Source organism: Microtus oregoni, unplaced genomic scaffold (genome assembly GCF_018167655.1).
Source record: "Microtus oregoni isolate MIOR12 unplaced genomic scaffold, Mior012 000003F_ref0000135, whole genome shotgun sequence".
Lineage (NCBI taxonomy): Eukaryota > Metazoa > Chordata > Mammalia > Rodentia > Cricetidae > Microtus > Microtus oregoni.
The window spans coordinates 57,997,681-58,014,300 of NW_024543062.1; the positions used below are offsets into that span (position 1 = coordinate 57,997,681).

Below are 16,620 nucleotides of genomic sequence, written 5' to 3' on the forward strand. Positions count from 1 at the left end.
ACATAAAACAAAAAAGCAGAAATACACAAAGACAACAAAAAGCAAAGCCTTGACTCAGAACAAAACTAGTGAGATGAGGACTTTAAGTACCCATCGTGCAGAGATGAGCCCTCTCCACGGTACCCAGTACACCTCCTCAGCTCCGTGCAGAGATGAGCCCTCTCCACGGTACCCAGTACACCTCCTCAGCTCCGTGCAGAGATGAGCCCTCTCCACGGTACCCAGTACACCTGATCAGCCCTGTGCAGAGATGAGCCCTCTCCACGGTACCCAATACACCTGCTCAGCCCTGTGCAGAGATGGACCCTCTCCACGGTACCCAGTACACCTGCTCAGCTCCGTGCAGAGATGGACCCTCTCCACGGCACCCAGTACACCTGCTCAGCCCTGTGCAGAGGTGGACCCTCTCCACGGCACCCAGTACACCTGCTCAGCCCTGTGCAGAGGTGGACCCTCTCCACGGTACCCAGTACACCTGCTCAGCCCTGTGCAGAGATGGACCCTCTCCACGGCACCCAATACAACTGTTCAGCTCTGGCTTTTTTTTTTTTCCTTCTTTTTTTAAAGACAGGGTTTCTCTGTAGTTTTGGTGCCTGTCCTGGAACTTGCTCTTTTTTTTTTTTTTTTTTGGAACTTGCTCTTGTATACCAGGCTGGCCTTGAACTCACAGAGATCCGCCTGCCTCTGCCTCCCAAGTGCTGGGATTAAAGATTTGTGCCACCACCGCCTGGCCAGCTCTGACTTTTTAACAGTGTGTCGCACACTTCTGTAACACTCCTCCAGGGAAAGGGCTGCATCGATTCCCTCTGTCATCATATGCTTGCCTCTAGCATCCTCGGAACACCATGAGGTGATTATCTGTCTCAGTTGACTCAGACCATGGCTCGATGGTCGAGGTCCACATTTCACGAGAGCAGTGAGCAGTTTCCCTTAGACAGCCCCTGGTAGTCTGCCCTACTCACGGGGCAGCGAGAAAACCCTTTGCTGAGAACCACATTTACGCCGCAATGAGTTTAGCTTAAAAATGGCTCCTGTGCTGGCTCCAACATCAACAACTTTAAAAGCTCAGGCTGCAGAGAAAGTTCCCCAAACTGTGAGCCTCACTCACAAGTTGCCCTTTCACGCTCACCTAATTTATGCATGTGTTGCTGGCTGCACTTAGCATGTCTGAGGCATTGGGTTTGAAACCCTCCCCACCATGGCATTCTGGGAATTCACAGGAATTATACTGACAGCTAAGAATGCAGTCCATTACAAAAACCATAAACTTAAAACATCACAAAATATTTTTGCAATTTTTTTCTTTGATAACTCGATTGTGCAGTTTTCAAGTGTGAACTCTGTAGATGGCGATTCTTACCTCAATGCTCAAAGGCTGAACATGCCTGCTTTAGACCAAATGCAGTCAGGACACTGCATTTACTTCCAATGGGAGTGGGCTGTCGGTCCTGTGAGCGCTGCTCAGAGGAACCCGCAGGCCCGTTCACCTGCTGCTGATCAAATGCGTTTCTAAGCACATTTTCCTTACTGCCCGCTTCACAGTGTGGCTCAATGGACACATTTGCCCTTTCCCCTAGGGTATTCAGTCCTGCTGGGTGGTCGTGGCGCACACCTTTAATCCCAGCACTCAGGAGGCAGAGGCAGGTGATCTCTGTGAGTTCAAGGCCAGCCTGGCCTACAAGAGCTAGTTCCCAAACAGCTAGGGCTGTTACACAGAGAAACTCTGTCTTGAAAAAAAAGAAAAAGAAAAGGAAAGAAAGAAGAAAAGAGACAGTCCTAATGCCTGCTGCCCACCTAGACCCAAGACATGGCAGCATAACCAGGAGGCTGTGCTAGACACTGGTGAGGCTCCTTACCAACACGAGCCTCTGCTCTCCCACTGCAATGGCTCCCTTCTTCCAGGTGCAGACTAGGACCCTGTTCTCCAACGGTGAAACTGCCTCACCAGGAGCACACCAAAACAGCAGACACAGCAGCTCCCCAACCAACGGTGGAGGTCATCCAGGAAATGCCATTCGAAGACGCGGTGGGTCCAAGTGCAGCGTTTTATTTGCAGAGGAGCCTGCTAAGCTGATTCCAAATTCCTGAGCTCAAGTGATGTTCAGTCCAACAGCTTTGCCCCAAATTTCCCCCACTATAATTTCAAATCATTTCCGCCATGGTTAACCTATTTCTACAAGCCAAGTGCAGGTTTGGAGACTTTTAATTCAAATTATCTATCTATCTATCTATCTATCTATCTATCTATCTATCATTTATTTAGGACAAGGTCACATATAGTCTAGGCTGGCTTCAAACTCTGTACGTGGCTAAAGGTGGCCTTGAACTTCTGCTCCCCCTGCCTCTTCATGCTAGTGAGGCTGTAGCTGTGTTCCAGGTGTTTTTTGCAGTGCTGAGGATCGACTCAGGGCTTCATGCTTGCCAGACAAGCTGCTTACATACCCAACTGAATCCTCAGCCTGTGCCTGGGGTTCATAGAGGGTAAATCGTGGGGTCCCAGACAGCCTGGACTTGAGCCAGTTTCTGCCTGGCCAGGCAAGACACTGAAAATCCCGCAAGGCTTCCTCACAGCATAGAGTGTTCTCTGGCACCATAAGACAAGCTGTGTGAAGTGAGAGACAGTAGGCTCACAGCCCCCGGACTACAGCCCACACTAGATTCCTGTCTAGTAGTCTTCTGACCCCCATCAGGCACCCAAGACCTCTCTACAGATCATGCCTGCTTCTCCTGCTCCCTATTCACACTCTTTGTGATCCAGACAACTACAGCTTTTGTCCAGACCTCAAACCCGGGATAAAAACCCAAATCCAAAGAACACTTACCCATGCCTACCAGACAGGCAGGAAAACTAGGCCGCGGGCCTGGCAGGGTTCACACCTGTGTCTGGATGCTCCTGGCTTGCTTCAGCCCTGCTCTAGCAGAACCTAAATTCTTAAATGTCATATTCTGAAGGTCTCTGAAAGAGCTGAAGAATACCTATCTAACTGAAATATATCTCTATACAGCTAAAAAACCTAACTAACATGACTACAAGCTTGACTATTATAGATGAATTATCTATTAACTTATATTTCTTATACATTTTTAAATGAGCTGCACAAACACAATACCTTAATCAAGAGCAGAAATACATATACACAGTATAACAAAGTTGACCTTAAATTTGTATCAATAAACCAATATCCACACCAATGCAAATCTCTATAGCATATCCCCCTTTAAATGTAAATAAACATTTATAAACAACATTTGGGGAATTTAGGCATAGTTCTCTCTAAACTGCTTCCTGCTTTTTGTTGGGTGAAGTATTTTTGGGAATGTTCACAGCAACCTTTCAGTGGGTCTTGGTCCATCAAACCACATTAGTCTGGAAGGATTCCACAGGTTCTCATTCTCTGTGGAAACAAAAGAAGAACCTCTTTTCCAAAGCAACAAATCCTTAAACCTGAATTTTGAAGTCAAGATACCTTTATGTTGGTTTAGCTTAGCAGCCCATACAATAAAATGTCTCTCTGTACTTAGCTCCTTCACAGTCAAAAAATTTAAAACACCGCCACAATATGCATAATCCAGACTCTCTGTGTATTTTCCATCTTTACATGGCTTATTTTCTACTCTATTACTTTTTAATATTTATTTTATTATCTTTATTCCTTTAATCCATGACTGTACTCTGTCTCTTTAAAGACTTTGGTTTTTTTTTTTAAAAAAAAAACATTTACCTCTTTTTATAAATCTCTATACTCTTTTTCTTCTCTCTCCCAAGCCAACATACATTTTTTAAACACACTGTGACCCATTTAGCTGTGTTTTTCATCTGAATCTGTCTTTATTGTGTATCTGTAATTATTTTCTGACCAGGACCACTTCTTAAAATGCTAAGTGGGCGTGGCTAGGGACACCATGGCCCTGCCTGCTTGCTCCACCCGATCCAGCATGGGGAAGCTGCCATGCTCACTGCCTCTGAGAGCCATGGGCACACAGCAGCCGCACAGCTCCACCTCTAGGCACACAGCAGGCACACAGCCCCACCTCTAGGCACACAGCAGGCACACAGCGGGCACACAGCGGGCACACAGCCCCACGTCTATGCACACAGCGGGCACACAGCCCCACGTCTAGGCACACAGCGGGCACACAGCAGGCACACAGCCCCACGTCTAGGCACACAGCAGGCACACAGCAGGCACACAGCAGGCACACAGCGGGCACACAGCAGGCACACAGCCCCACGTCTAGGCACACAGCGGGCACACAGCAGGCACACAGCCCCACGTCTAGGCACACAGCAGGCACACAGCAGGCACACAGCAGGCACACAGCGGGCACACAGCCGGCACACAGCAGGCACACAGCGGGCACACAGCAGGCACACAGCCCCACGTCTAGGCACACAGCGGGCACACAGCAGGCACACAGCCCTACGTCTAGGCACACAGCAGACACACAGCAGGCACACAGCGGGCACACAGCAGGCACACAGCCCCACGTCTAGGCACACAGCAGGCACACAGCGGGCACACAGCGGGCACACAGCGGGCACACAGCAGGCACACAGCCCCACGTCTAGGCACACAGCAGGCACACAGCAGGCACACAGCGGGCACACAGCAGGCACACAGCAGGCACGCAGCGGGCACACAGCAGGCACACAGCGGGCACACAGCGGGCACACAGCAGGCACACAGCCCCACGTCTAGGCACACAGCAGGCACACAGCGGGCACACAGCGGGCACACAGCCCCACGTCTAGGCACACAGCGGGCACACAGCGGGCACACAGCCCCACGTCTAGGCACACAGTGGGCACACAGCGGGCACACAGCGGGCACACAGCCCCACGTCTAGGCACACAGCGGCACACAGCGGGCACACAGCGGGCACACAGCGGGCCCATGTTGCCATCGAGCAGGTTGCTGTACTCTGCTCACACTGAAATGCTCCGTAGCTGGATCTCCCAAAAGTCAGAGCTGTTTGTGCTGGCGAACCAGGATGCCATGCTTTGAAACCGCACAGTTTGTTTTTTTCTTTTACTACTGCTAAATCAGGAAGACCTCTTTAAAAAGAGCTGTAGCATGCTGTCAGCAAGCAGAGCCCATCTGGAAAAAAAAATGCATCTAAACTTTGTTTTTCAGTGTCTAGAATTCTTTTCCAAGCACTCTCAGGTTTTATGTGGATTTAGTGAGCACACGTTTGAGTGCCTATTTGTAGTAGGAGGCCGCTTGTCTGTTCCTAGCTGCTCAGTCCCGAAATAACCACACAGAAACTGTATTAATTAAATCACTGCTTGGCCTATTAGCTCTAGCTTCTTACTGGCTAGCTCTTATGGTGCGGGAGAATTGTCTATATTCTGTCAATCATGTTTTAAATAAACGCTGATTGGTCGATAGCCAGGCGGGAAGTATAGGCAGGAAAACCAGACAGGAAGAAGAGGTGGAGCAATGAGAACAGGAGTATTCTGGGAAGAAGGACGCTCTTCCCGGAGACCTGCCCAGATCACAGAAGAAGCAGGATGTAACCTGCCCTGCTGAAAAAGGTACTGAGCCAATTGGTTAATATAAGCTACAAGATCTAATAAGAAGCCTGAGCTAATGGACCAATCAGTTTATAACCTAATGTAGACTCCCTGTGTGATTTTCTTTGGGGGCTTACCGGCTGTGGGAACTGGGCAGGACAGAAACCCCAACAAGCAGGTCCTCATGCTACACTCTTACATCTTAATTTAACCCTTTTCTATTAATCTGTGTATTGCCACATGCCAGTGGCTTACTGGCAAGATTCCATCTAGTGTCTGGTGGGCTCCATGGCTTCTCCTGATTCTGCCTTCTTTCTCCCAGCATTCAGTTTAGTTTTCCCCGTCTAGCTCTACTCTGCCCTATCACAGGCCAATGCAGATTCTTTACTCATTAACCAATAAAAGCAACACATATACAGGACTTCCTACATCAAGGGTCTCTCAACTCTCAATCTCAGAGGTGGGGGATACGTCTGGTTTTGTTAGCCAGTTTGCTCTAGGGATCTCCGGTCTCATTCTTCTGGGACTGAACTAGAGGTAGGATGCCATGCCCACCGGGCATTTGATATGGGCTTCTGCACTCCAGTCCTTACACATGCCCCACTGAGCCATCTCTGGGTCCTCTTACTTCTCCTTCATGGTGACTACGTCTCAGGTACCTCAGGCTGGCCTCTAACACTTCAGATCAGACCTCTGTGTCTCACTTCTCATGTGGCACCCAATCTTGAGTCGCGAAGAGGTTGTACCTATCTTACTGAGACTACTGATGGCAGCTTTCAAAACGAACTCCAGCACAGAACTCTTTCTCATGTGCCTTTGAAAAACATTTCCTGGTGCCTGCAAAAGCACAAGCCACTAGAACACAATGGGAAGGCAACATGAAAGGCTGGTAGGGCATTTTGAAGGACTGCAAGGTGTCTCTAAAGTATGAGAGGCCCAAAGGGAACATGTGGCATCTAGGAGTGACTTATCCATGCCAATCACTTACTAGTTTTGGTAGCATGGTAGGTTTTTCTTTAGCTTGGTCTGTAGAGAAAGCCAAACCTATGCAGAGATCTTTGCTCAACAGATGTTAGTGATTACCAAGACTGGCAAGATGTTTTACAGCTTCTGTCCCTAGTGTCACCGAAGGTGTGCCCTTCTAAAGGGATCGGTGGAATTTCGACCACTTCTTTCTTGTGATTTCTGGTTGATGAGGTGCGTGTGTAGCTCTGTCACATGATTATCACGGTTACTATAGTTACTGTGGGTTTCTAGGTTTACCATGATGTGCTGTGTCCCAAAACAAAGGGGCCAAGATTCCCAGCAGCCCCACGTGGCTCTGCATCCACGCCAGGTGAAGGCTACACAGTTCACACTGCAAGCTGGCTTGTTCCCCAGCTACCAAGTCCCCTTTCTAGTCCCTAGGTCCAGATATTTCCTTTTCTTTTCTCGGAGTTCGGGATATTTCAGAGTTGAGCCCATCCCCCTTTGCAGTTTTTTTTTTTTTTTTTTTTTGTTGAAGTCCCTGAGGGTTTGGCTCTGTCTGCGTTGACTCTGTGCCCATAGCTGTCTTCTTCCCTGACTGTGCACTTCTGCACACAAGGGTGCTCCTGCCATGCTTTCCTGTTCTCGCAGGTCCTCCACTTGTTCTTTGTTAGTTTCTTTTTGAGACAGAATCATGAACTACAGGCTGACTCCAAATTCACAAAGTCAAAGGTGACCTTGAACTCCTGATCCTCCTGCCTCTGGCTCTCCAGTGCTGGGATTACAGGCCTGCACCATCAGGCCTGGGTTCTGTGGTACTAGAAATGAAACCCAGAGCTTTATGCTGTTATTCCCACATCACACGGAACCCCCAAAGGCCACCACAGAGCCAATATCCAGTACAAACACACTGGGGTTTACTCATGCTAGCTTGGACTGTAATCCAACACAACGAAGCAGAGCATGGGGGAGAATGGCCCCGAGGCTTCAGGGTAGGGGGCTTTTAAAGGAAAAAACCACAAGCAGGTGGCGCAAGAACAAGCCAGGGTGGAGCAAGCCAGGGTGGCAGAAGACAGGGTGGCACAAGCCTTGGCATTTCGGGATTGGGTATGGATATTCATTTGGGTTATGAGGGAATTTCAAAACAGCGACTGTCAGCAGACAAGAATTTCAAAACAGCAGTTAATCAGATACCTGCAAGGATGTTTGAAGCAAGCAGATATTGTTTGGACACCCTGGTGGGTCACTTTGACCAAGCCAGGCATGGTTTCTTGGATATGTTTATGAATTTTCTGGGCTGCATTCACTTCCCTAGTTAGGTCCGGTCTAAAATGGAGTTCTTTCTCAAAGTGGAGTTTGTACTGCTGCCTTAATGCTTTCTAGGCAAGCATTCTACCAATAGACCTACATTACCAGCCCTGAACACAAATCTTCTTTTCTCCCCCACTGCAGCACTGGGGACTGAACCCAGGGCCTCACATCCTTCCACATCCTCTTGTAGTTTTAGCCCCCAAGTGCTCCCCTTGGCACACACAGGGCATCTTTCCTTCAGACTGACAGGACGTCCCTGGGGTCAGCCTCTGTCAGTCTTTATTTTCAGTTCCCTAACCACTCATGTCAATGCAGCTGGTGGGCAAAGCAGAGCAAACCAGGGGAGGCGAAGCCACTGAGCTGTGTCAGGGAGAGAGGGAGATGAGGCAGCTGGGGACCTGCATGGCAAATGCTCGTTCTAGACTAGAACCCAGATCCATGTATCATACCATAAAATGTGGGGAACCAGGGAAGACTGCTTGGACATAGGTTTAAGGCAACAGAAGATCTTTATTACTTAGCTGGTGACTGCATGGGTGTTCAGGATCTCAGCATAGTCAAGAGTCCTCTGAAGACCAGTGAGTGCCCTTCCCACTGGGTCATCCCTCCAGTTCATCACTGTCTCTTAATTCTTCACCGTTACCACTGTATTTTGAGTGTATAATCTTCTGATTATGTTTTTATATAGTCAATTTTATCACCATTAGTCGTGTGTGTGTGTGTGTGTGTGTGTGTGTGTGTGTGCATGGAGAACACGCATGTAGAGGCCGATCTCTGACTAACCCTGAAGCTCACCCTCTCACTGTTCTTCAGGGAGCTCCAGGGATCCCTCTGCTTCTGTCTAATTGGTGCTGGGGTCATAGACACGCCACCACATCAAGGTTTTTATACAGGTTTGGGGGTTCAGACTCAAGCTATCAGCTTCTGTGGCCAGCACCTCATCAACGGAGCCATTTCCCAATCCCATCATCACTTTATTTTCGAGACAAGGTCTCGTGCCTGGCCTGAAACTCACTATAGAGAGAGGCTGACCTCACACTCATGAAGATCCACCGCCTCTGCTCCTGAGTTCTGGAATTAAACTCACTATAGAGAGGGGCTGACCTCACACTCATGAAGATCCACCTGCCTCTGCTCCTGAGTTCTGGAATTAAACTCACTATAGAGAGGGGCTGACCTCACACTCATGAAGATCCACCTGCCTCTGCTTCTGAGTTCTGGAATTAAACTCACTATAGAGAGGGGCTGACCTCACACTCATGAAGATCCACCGCCTCTGCTCCTGAGTTCTGGAATTAAACTCATGAAGATCCACCTGCCTCTGCTTCTGAGTTCTGGAATTAAACTCACTATAGAGAGGGGCTGACCTCACACTCATGAAGATCCACCGCCTCTGCTCCTGAGTTCTGGAATTAAACTCACTATAGAGAGGGGCTGACCTCATACTCATGAAGATCCACCTGCCTCTGCTCCTGAGTTCTGGAATTAAACTCACTATAGAGAGAGGCTGACCTCACACTCATGAAGATCCACTGCCTCTGCTCCTGAGTTCTGGAATTAAACTCATGAAGATCCACCTGCCTCTGCTCCTGAGTTCTGGAATTAAAGGCGTGCTCCACCATGGTTGGCTTGTCATCTTTTTTTTTTTTTCCGTGTTGTCATATAATCTTTTTTTTCCTTTTTTTAAAATTTATTTATTTATTAAGGATTTCTGCCTCCTCCCCGCCACCGCCTCCCATTTCCCCCCCTCCCCCGATTAAGTCCCCCTCTCTCATCAGCTCGAAGAGCAATCAGGGTTCCCTGACCTGTGGGAAGCCCAAGGACCGCCCACCTCCATCCAGGTCTAGTAAGGTGAGCATCCAAACTGCCTAGGCTCCCACAAAGCCAGTAAGTGCAGTAGAATCAAAAACCCATTGCCATTGATCTTGAGTTCTCAGTACTCCTCATTGTTCGCTATGTTCAGCGAGTCCGGTTTTATCCCATGCTTTTTCAGACCCAGGCCAGCTGGCCTTGGTGAGTTCCCGATAGAACATCCCCATTGTCTCAGTGTGTGGGTGCACCCCTCGCGGTCCTGAGTTCCTTGCTCGTGCTCCCTCTCTTTCTGCTCCTGATTTGGACCTTGAGATTTCTGTCCGGTGCTCCAATGTGGGACTCTGTCTCTGTCTCCTTTCATCGCCTGATGAAGGTTAATATTCAGGAGGATGCCTATATGTTTGTCTTTGAATTCACCTTCTTATTTAGCTTCTCTAGGAACGTGAATTATAAGCTCAATGTCCTTTATTTATGGCTAGAAACCAAATATGAGTGAGTACATCCCATGTTCCTCTTTTTGGGTCTGGCTTACCTCACGGCTTGTCATCTTTTTAAAAGAGGTACCAGAAATAAACTTCATAAAATAGGATTCAGAAATGGAGAGATGGTTCAGTGGTTAGGCGTGTTTGTTGCTCTTCCGGAAAACATCAGTTCAGTTCCTAGCACTCTTGCTGAATGGCTCATGGCTCTCGGTAACTCCAGGTCTGGCAAATAAACTGTACTCATACCTCCATACAGGGACACAGAAACACATAACTTTTTAAAAAAATCTTTAAAAAGTACAAGATTATTTTAAAAACAAAATATTGCCAGGCGGTAGTGGTACACGCCTATTATCCCAGCACTTGGGAGACAGAGGCAGGTGGATCTCTGTGAGTTTGAAGTCAGCCTGGTCTACAATAGCTAGTTTCAGGACAGGCTCCAAAGCTACAGAGAAACCCCTGAGAGAGATGCAGAGAGGGGAAGAGATAGAAGAAGAGAGAGACAGAAAACTGCCTCCTGAGAGAAATGGCAGAAAGGAAGAGAGAGGGAGTAGGTGAGACTTGTCTCTTAAAGGGACAGGGTACTGCCTGTCATGCTGGCAGGCCTGACGCAGGACATAGGGCTTGATGCACTGTGCCAGGTTCCCAAGGGGCAGAGCCAAGGTGTGCCTGGATGCAAACACTACCAGGATTTTAAAACCAGACAATGAAGACCAGGAGACAGAGGTTCTTTTTTTTTTTTTTTTTTTTTTGGTTTTTTTTCGAGACAGGGTTTCCCTGTGGTTTTGGAGCCTGTCCTGGAACTAGCTCTTGTAGACCAGGCTGGTCTCGAACTCCCAGAGATCCGCCTGCCTCTGCCTCCCGAGTGCTGGGATTAAAGGCGTGCGCCACCACCGCCCGGCTTCGAGACAGAGGTTCTTTCGATAATTAGCCTGGTTTTACATAAAAACAACACAAAAGGAAAAAAGTAACATGCAAACAAACAGAAAACTAGACCATAAAAATTTGGTGGCATTATATTTTATGTTCTATCTTTGTTCCCATGATTGCCCAGAGCACACAAATTCTACACAGAAGCCATTGTCACAAATAGTTTATTTACAAAAGTATCTTTTCAAGAAAGACGGCTGGCCCAGAAGAAGGCAACATCCCAAACACAAAGCCTGTTTTGGAAGCTCTTCTCCAGGAGGCAAGCTGGCCATGGTCGGCCCAGAATTCTACAGTAATGATGGCTTTCTTCCAAAATGTCCCTGATTTTTCTGGAATTTCCATTTATACCCCACAATCCAGAACTAATACTAACCAAGAAGCAACTGCCAGGTATTGGAAATATATTTATCACATATTACATGCACAGTGCAGCGATGAGGGCGTATAAGGGGAAACAAAAGCTGAACAAAGTCTTCCTGAAACATGATTGACAACCTACATGGAGTCCGCAGACCACAGAAACGCTTCCCATCACTCCTCAGTTTCTGCTAGCCGCTTCATTTTGAGAGCACTTAGCACAAAGTCTAAATTCTAGTTCTTGATGATGTTTAAACACTTTTCACTCTTAAAATACTAGACAAACACCAAGAGACATCTCGTCAGCCCCTCTACCTGCAGGCCATGTGCTCTGTTTACTCCGCTACTTCTTCACCAGAAACCGAGTGATGTCTGACCCGTGCTTCATCGCCAGGGAGCGTCGTCTTGCCTGATTCCTTTCCTTGGCTTGCTGGGCAGTTCTCTAGAAATCAGCAAATGCAAGGTTCAGGTTAGGGGAGACTGTGCTGCAGTGGCGTGTGGCCAGAGAGCCATGAGTGTTCGGTGAGTGAGCTACCCACTGAGCCGCACCCTCAGAGAAGGAATGAAGAGGGTAGCAGCCGCCCCACATCCGTGACAGTGCGCTTCCACAGAGCCAGTGTCAGGAAGCACCTCACATCTGCTCCCAGATGGGGCTGCAAGCTTGTCCAGCCTCGCCCACCCGTGTGCACAAGTTCCCCCCAGGGCTGCTTGGACTAGCACACACGTGTGATTGTCACTGACCTCCCTGTGGCACACGGTGCAGAGAGTCTGCAGGTTGTCCAGGGAGCACTGTCCCCCTCCCTCATACACTGGCTTGATGTGATCCACCTGCCAGAAGTGGCCTTCTCCTGGGTTTCTTAGCATTTCATTTAGCTGCAGGAAGAACATATAATCAGCAAGGAGCTGTGGCTGTGCACTGTGCAATCCCTTTCTACAGCAAAAGCACAGGGGAAACACATCAGGATGCCTTTTTTTTTTTTTTTTTTTTTGCTTTTTCGAGACAGGGTTTCTCTGTGGCTTTGGAGCCTGTCCTGGAACTAGCTCTGTAGACCAGGCTGGTCTCGAACTCACAGAGATCCGCCTGCCTCTGCCTCCCGAGTGCTGGGATTAAAGGCGTGCGCCACCACCGCCTGGCTCAGGATGCCTTTTATAGCTATTGTTGTGAGTTAAAAAAAAAAAAAACCATAAAACTCAAGGTTAGCAATTTGAAAGCAATAAAATGTTTCTAAAGATTTTTCCTTTCCCCATATTACCTAACATATTTGAGAAATCTTATAACCAAATACAAGGTAACAAGGCTCCTGACAGATTGGGGGGAAACTGGTTGTTTTTTTACCCTTTAAGTTGCTTTATATATTTATGAAGCCAAAAGTGAGAAAATAAGAACAGATTGGGAATTAAAAGCTATATTAATATTAATAAATCAGTATTAATAACTAAATAACCATTCATTATTTACCTAAATGCATTTGTTCCTATATCAACGGCAGGTTAACACTACTATCCACAATGTTTTGTTTGGTCTTATTTTCTAGGAAACATCTTTTGTATCCCAGGCTGGGATCAAATTAATCATGTAGCCAAAGATGACCTTGAACTCTTAACCCCCCCTCTTCCAACTTCAAGTGCTGGGATTAGAGCCTGCAGTATCATGCTGGGTTTATGCAGTGCTGGGCAAGGAACCCAGGTTTCCTGTGCACTCGACAAGCTCTCTACTAACTGAGTTGCATCAGCTCTGGCCAGAACTTTTGTTATTTACCAGACAAGTCCCCAGGTTCCGTGGACTGGCATGGCATGAAATCTCCACAAACCTTCTCTACCTTACATAGGGTATTGCAACTGTTTAAACCTCAGGGATTAGCAGGTAAGATGTCTTTTATTTTTTTAGCCTTAGATAAGAAAGTCATTAAAATTAATTTTATGAATGCTGGCCATAGGAACCCATGATTAGATCTACCCTAAAGCAGACACACAGCTAGAGGCATCATATTCCTGACCTCAAAGTGACAAAGACAAGCCGGGCGGTGGTGGCGCACGCTTTTAATCCCAGCACTTGGGAGGCAGAGGCAGGCGGATCTCTGTGAGTTCGAGACCAGCCTGGTCTACAAGAGCTAGAGCTAGTTCCAGGACAGGCTCCAAAGCCACAGAGAAACCCTGTCTTGAAAAACCAAAAAAAAAAAAAAAAAAAAAGTGACAAAGACATATACTGCTGGGACAAAAAAACCACACACACACACACACACACATCAATGGAAGACAACAGAGGACCCAAAAACAGACCCATACAATTATAGACACCTAATTTTTTTTTTTTTTGAGACAGGGTTTCTCTGTGTAAAAGCTCTGGCTGTCCTAGAACTCACTCTGTAGACCAGGCTGGCCTTGAACTCTCAGAGATCGCCTGCCTCTGCCTCCTGAGGGCTGGGATTAAAGGTGTGTGCCACCACCGGCCGGCTTGGACCCCTAATTTTTGATGCAGGTGCTGTGATGGTTTGACTAGGAATAACACCTATAGACTCATGTGTTTGAATGCTTAGCCTATAGGAGGCGTGGCTTTTTTGGAGTAGGTGTGGCCTTGTTGGAGGAAGTGTGTCACTTTGGGGCCAGGCTTTGAGGTCTCATATGCTCAAGCTAAGCCTAGTGTGGCTCACAGTCTCTTTTTCTGAACTGTATGTAAGTCAGCCCCAAATAAATGTTTTCCTTTATAAGAGTCGCTGTGGTCGTGGTGTCTCTTCACAGCAATAGAACCCTAACTAAGACAGGCGTCAAGCACAGACCCTGGAAAAAAGACAACCTTTTCAGTAGATGGTGCTGGCCAAGCTGGACATTTGTAAGGCACTTTAGAGAAAGCAGGTAGGGCTCTGGGGTGGACCAGTGACCTGACCAGTAGCGCCAACCCCTGAGGAGTTCTCAGGCGGCAAGCTGGTGCAGGGAACTTTGTCCTGCTAAAGTTAGTCACTGCCTGACTTTCTTTCTTCCGTACTGAGCTTCCAGCCTTCTGTTAGAAGGAACAGATTGAGTTTAGAAGTGACGACAAATGTCATTCAAAATGGCATATTCTTAGAAGAAAAGAATCCATTTGCTTCTGCCCTTTGCAGCCAGTTTTTTTTTTTTCTCTCCGAGCATCTTTAACTGGCAGATTCAATGGTCCAGAAAATGTCTTTATTTTCTCTGGGAAATGCGCAGCAGATCCCCGGGGGCCAGCTCTCATCATGCTGAATTTGCCTCATGAAAAGAATCCTGTTCAATGTGAGCCTCCTGTCAAGGCTTCTTCCCTCAGCACTCCTGGGAGTAGTGTCTAACAGCAGTGGCTGCTACATTCCTAGACAGGTCACTTTCAAGATGGCTGTGAGTCTCCCGCACATCTTCAGAAGACTGCTTGCCCAGGCAGCAGGCAGTGCGGGAGCTTGGCTGAGGGGTGCAGTTAGACCAGGGGATATCTCAGGAATATTGCTAGAGAAATAAATGTATTTCTCGAGATCCCATAGATACATTAAGTCATCATTTAGAAACAAATATTAGCTAATTCTATCATAATGTAGTAGGTAAATTAAATTAAAATATATAATTTGTTTTTTAATTAATTAATTCTAGTCAATGACTCACTATGTAGCCTTGGCTGTCCTGGAACTTACTGTGGACCAGGGTAGCCTTGAACTTGCTGAGATCCTCCTGCCTCTGTTTCCCCGAGTGAGTGTCGGGATTAAAGGTGTGTGCTACCACACCTGGTAAAAAATATATAATTTGTTTAGTTGACAGGAATTCCTCTGATATCTTAGTGGCAGGGATTGCTTTACTGACCCTTTTTTGACTAAGCACACCACAAAATGAGAAATTTTCCTTTAGTTGGAAGTTTAGAATAGTTTTTGTAAGAAGATCGGACATCTTATTGTGTCTCGGGAAGCTAAGTGAATACTGATGAGTGTGCTAGGCAGTGGAACTGGCCAAAAGCTTTTACTAAAGTTGCATTGTGCAATGGACCACACACACAGCCTTTTCATTATAAGCTGCATTTTGGAGTTACCCCCTTACGCCTGGTCCTAAGATACGAACATATTGGAAGTAGCTCAGTGTCTGTGTTTGCAGCCATGGACCACACTTAACCCTTAAGACAGAATCATAATCCAAGGACACCTAGACACAGAGCCACTACTCAGGAAAACAAGTCGAGACATCATGTGGACACAGTGAGACACACAGAGTGAAGGGAAATGATCCTGTTTCTTTCCTCAATCAACAGTACAAAAAAGGGAGGGGATGCCAGAGACTAAACAAAGCATAAATGGCATGACAACCAAAACAAAGATGTATTTTGATCCTAATTTGAACAAAATAAATGAGACAATCTTGAAAAGCAAACATGCACTTACTATAATTGACAACTTCTCATTTTGTTGGCTGTAGTCATTTGTACTGTGATTATGTTTTTACACAGGAAGAGCTGAGAGAAGAGAGAGGGAGGGAGAGGGTAAGAGAGACAGGAAGGGAGTGGGAAAGAAGGAAAGGGATGGAGGGAGGAAAGGGGTATGAGAAGGAGGGAAGAAGAAAGGAAGGAGGAGGAAGAAGGAGGGGAAGGAGAGAACAGAGGGAGAGAAGGGAGGCGGGCGGCAGTCATTGCCCATGAGATGTATAATGAAGATGAGCTGACTGGACGAAGCGAGAGACAGATGCAAGTGGAGAGCCACACAGTGAGCGCTAAAGCTGGTGATGGTGTGGGTTTGCTATTTTCTCGACAGAGTACGTCAGCATTCACCTTGGACCGTGCCACTGTGACAGGCCACGGAGACATACCTGCTCCAGTGGGAGCTTTTCAGTCCAGGCAGCATCTAGTAGACTCTTCCTCTGACTTTTAGGGGCATCTCTCAATCGCAGAAAGAGTTCCTGTGCATTCACCCCGCAGAGCTGACACACGCCATGTTCTGCTGCAAACACCTGGGCTCTCAGGTAACTGTTATTGGACCGGATCCAGAATTCCTCCTGACATTCCAGGGAGCAGAACCGTGAGTCCCAGGCGCTGGACCCTTGCTCAGGCTGGCAGGTGGGATGCTGGCAGCGGAGACAGAGCGGCCTTCCTTCCTTATCCACAGCCTGAATGTAGCCTTTAGATGGGGATGGCTCAAGAGCAAGATCAGCCGGACAGGGTTTTGGAAATAGGACACAGGCTCTGCCGAGCTTTCTACAATAGAACAAAACACCATATAGTAAGTAGGGAAGCTGGGCCACTGCTCTGCAGAAAGTCTCCGATCT

At 47.4% G+C, this 16,620-nt stretch overlaps 1 protein-coding gene across 3 annotated transcripts in view; it reads right to left on the bottom strand.

Moving 5' to 3' along the window:
• Window positions 1-11,098: 11,098 nt before the first annotated feature.
• The window catches only part of Zranb3 (zinc finger RANBP2-type containing 3), a 179,379-nt gene continuing 173,857 nt past the window's right edge, over window positions 11,099-16,620 (bottom strand). For all 3 annotated transcript variants that reach the window (XM_041648188.1, XM_041648189.1, XM_041648187.1), the window contains 3 exons: window positions 16,165-16,549; window positions 12,115-12,246; window positions 11,099-11,815 (listed from right to left, as the gene is read on the bottom strand). In XM_041648188.1, the coding sequence (XP_041504122.1) occupies window positions 11,717-11,815; window positions 12,115-12,246; window positions 16,165-16,549 (616 nt within the window). In that variant the 3' untranslated portion in view covers window positions 11,099-11,716. The remainder of the gene's footprint in view (window positions 11,816-12,114; window positions 12,247-16,164; window positions 16,550-16,620) is intronic.